Source organism: Macadamia integrifolia, unplaced genomic scaffold (assembly GCF_013358625.1).
Source record: "Macadamia integrifolia cultivar HAES 741 unplaced genomic scaffold, SCU_Mint_v3 scaffold938, whole genome shotgun sequence".
In the NCBI taxonomy this organism is placed as follows: domain Eukaryota; kingdom Viridiplantae; phylum Streptophyta; class Magnoliopsida; order Proteales; family Proteaceae; genus Macadamia; species Macadamia integrifolia.
Genome location: NW_024870587.1, coordinates 121,158 through 123,563, shown reverse-complemented (window position 1 = coordinate 123,563; position 2,406 = coordinate 121,158). Strand labels below are relative to the sequence as shown.

At 36.7% G+C, this 2,406-nt stretch overlaps 1 protein-coding gene across 1 annotated transcript; it reads right to left on the bottom strand.

Annotated features, from left to right (window-relative positions):
* Positions 1-884: 884 nt before the first annotated feature.
* On the bottom strand, positions 885-1,391 carry LOC122070502 (disease resistance protein RPV1-like). The gene has a single exon (XM_042634664.1). The coding sequence runs from the start codon at positions 1,389-1,391 to the stop codon at positions 885-887; it is 507 nt and encodes a 168-aa protein (XP_042490598.1).
* Between the last annotated feature and the right edge of the window lie 1,015 nt (positions 1,392-2,406).

The window sequence follows — 2,406 nt, the reverse complement described above, 5'->3', positions numbered from 1 at the left end:
TGCCTAAATGACCCCAAGAAATTGAAGAAATGAGAGAGGAAAAATAGGTGGTTTCGGCGTTCAACGTTTATATATTCTTTTGTTCTTCTCAAGCTACTTGCAGTATGCTCAATCTGAATGAACCTAAGAGAGGAGATTTATGAGGATAACCCACCCACAAAATCCCGCAATAGCCATGCCCACTGATCTAAGAAGTACATGTACGTAGATTTTTTGCAAGATAGAAACTTGGAAGAACAACCAACCATATGCACAATACAAAGGAAAGCAAGCAAACCAGGAAAAAAACATACACAGCAAGAAGGAAACATCAAACAAAGAAGACTCAAGATGACTTTTTTATATTATTTTATTTTTTATTGCCAATGACAGTTTGGCCCAACTAGTCCCCTGAGCACATGCGTGTGGCACCACACACATGCATCTGGTGAGTACCGAATCCTATGAGAACCATAGAGACCATACGTGTTTGGAAAAATCGCCTGCATCCATAGACAGATTAAACAAGAGTTTCACCATGATTGAGTTTTGCAAGCATGACCCCATGGATCCCTGGCCGCCTTCTTCTGTAAAACTCCCCACACAGACTATATTTGTACACTGCCATATACAATTAACGTATGTGGACCTAAATGGGCTACGGGCCCAATAGACTGAACTACAACTTAGCTCATGAAATCCTTGATTTCGGCTTAAATGTTTTCGGCTAAGCTCTTCCATGCATGATCTCTGAAGCTAACTTATATCAATATTCATTCTCCATCTCTAACAACTACGGATTCTTGTAATAAAGAGAGAGAGCGAGAGAGAGAGAGAGAGAGAGAGAGAGAGAGAGAACCACAGTATTAACGAAAGATGGATAAGTATATTAAGCCAGGAAGTAATTACCCATTAGGAACGTCTTTCAAGTTCCATCCACAGAGTTCACCTGCTATTTTCAGATCTGACCTCCACCTTTTCACCATCTCCCGGTCAAAGCATTCTTCGAGCTGGCGAAAAGGCTCCTCAAAGCTCCCCGTTTGACGCCGTATGTCCGATCCTGTGACACCCATGAGGAAAACAGGAATTACCCTTTGTCCAAGCTTTTCCCAGCATTCCATTATCAAGGACAGCTCTTCAAGGCATCGTGTTGAAGAAGCATAGTTCCTCGAGAATATTATAATTGCGCATCTTGATTCCTTGATTCCTTTCATGAGGGAATCAGAGATTTGGTCTCCTCTTTTAAAGTTCTCGGCATCTTCCTTGAATGCTTTGATGTTGGCGCTCTCTAGGGAAGTGTAGAGCTTACTTGTGAAATTGTTCACTGTTTCTTCTTCTATGTAACTCAAGATTACATCGTAATTCCATTCAGAGGTAGAAGAGGATGACGAGAGAAAAGTGTTGGTTGCCATCAATCTGAAGCAAAGTTGCAGAACTAATTTGACCGGAAAAGATTTACAACTCTGTACTAACTGAGATGGATCTCTTAACTTTCTTCTATGGATATATCCAAATGAAGGTGAAGTTGCTTCCAGTACAAGTCATCCACCGAATACGGATTACCTCTCTTTTCCTTCGTCTTCCTATAATTCCCTCTTTCTTTTTTTTTTTTTTTTTTTCTCTCTCTCCGTTTCTCATGTCATCTCTCGCCCTCATGACAAACGATTGGTTCGGCATTTTTTGGTCGGGCTGAATCAGTTTTGGTCTAGGAATGAGTGAGATCAATATCAAACGATTAAGAAACTTTTGTTTTTGATTGATTTTGATTTATTTCAATTTTTCAATATTGGGTTAATGTGGATTTGTTTTCAAGCTTGAACCACCATGAAATTTTACATTCATAAACTGTAGTGAAGAAAGATTCTGTAAAACCAGTTTTAATCTCTTCCCCAAGTCAACCAAGTAAACAATTAAGATTGATTTAATGTATTCATAATGTAATAAAAATAAAAATGAATAATTTGTGTGGGGAAGGTAAATAATATTGAAAATAAATGGATAAATAGATTTTGTAGCGAAATCATTGTTGAGAAAAACAACTGATAATAAAATCAATGGATAATTGATCAATGAGAAGATAACTAATATTAAAACCACAAAATGAACCATGGTATCTAATCACTCATTTCATTGTCAAACTAATTTTATACAGTGAACAAGGTGATCAATGGAAGCATTGTTGCAAATCAATTTCCCTATTCATAACATCATACTTATTAATTTTTTTCACAATTTCCTTTACAACAAAAAATCTTCTTACTAATATTGAAATCAATGGATAATCAATTCATCTATTCATTACCTCATACTTAATGATTTTTTTTATCTGATTCAGTTTTGATCTAAATATTGATTGATTTGATACGATTCGATTTTCAGCCAATCCCATCGGAACCCAATCCAAAAACCAGTTCGATAAAAATCAAT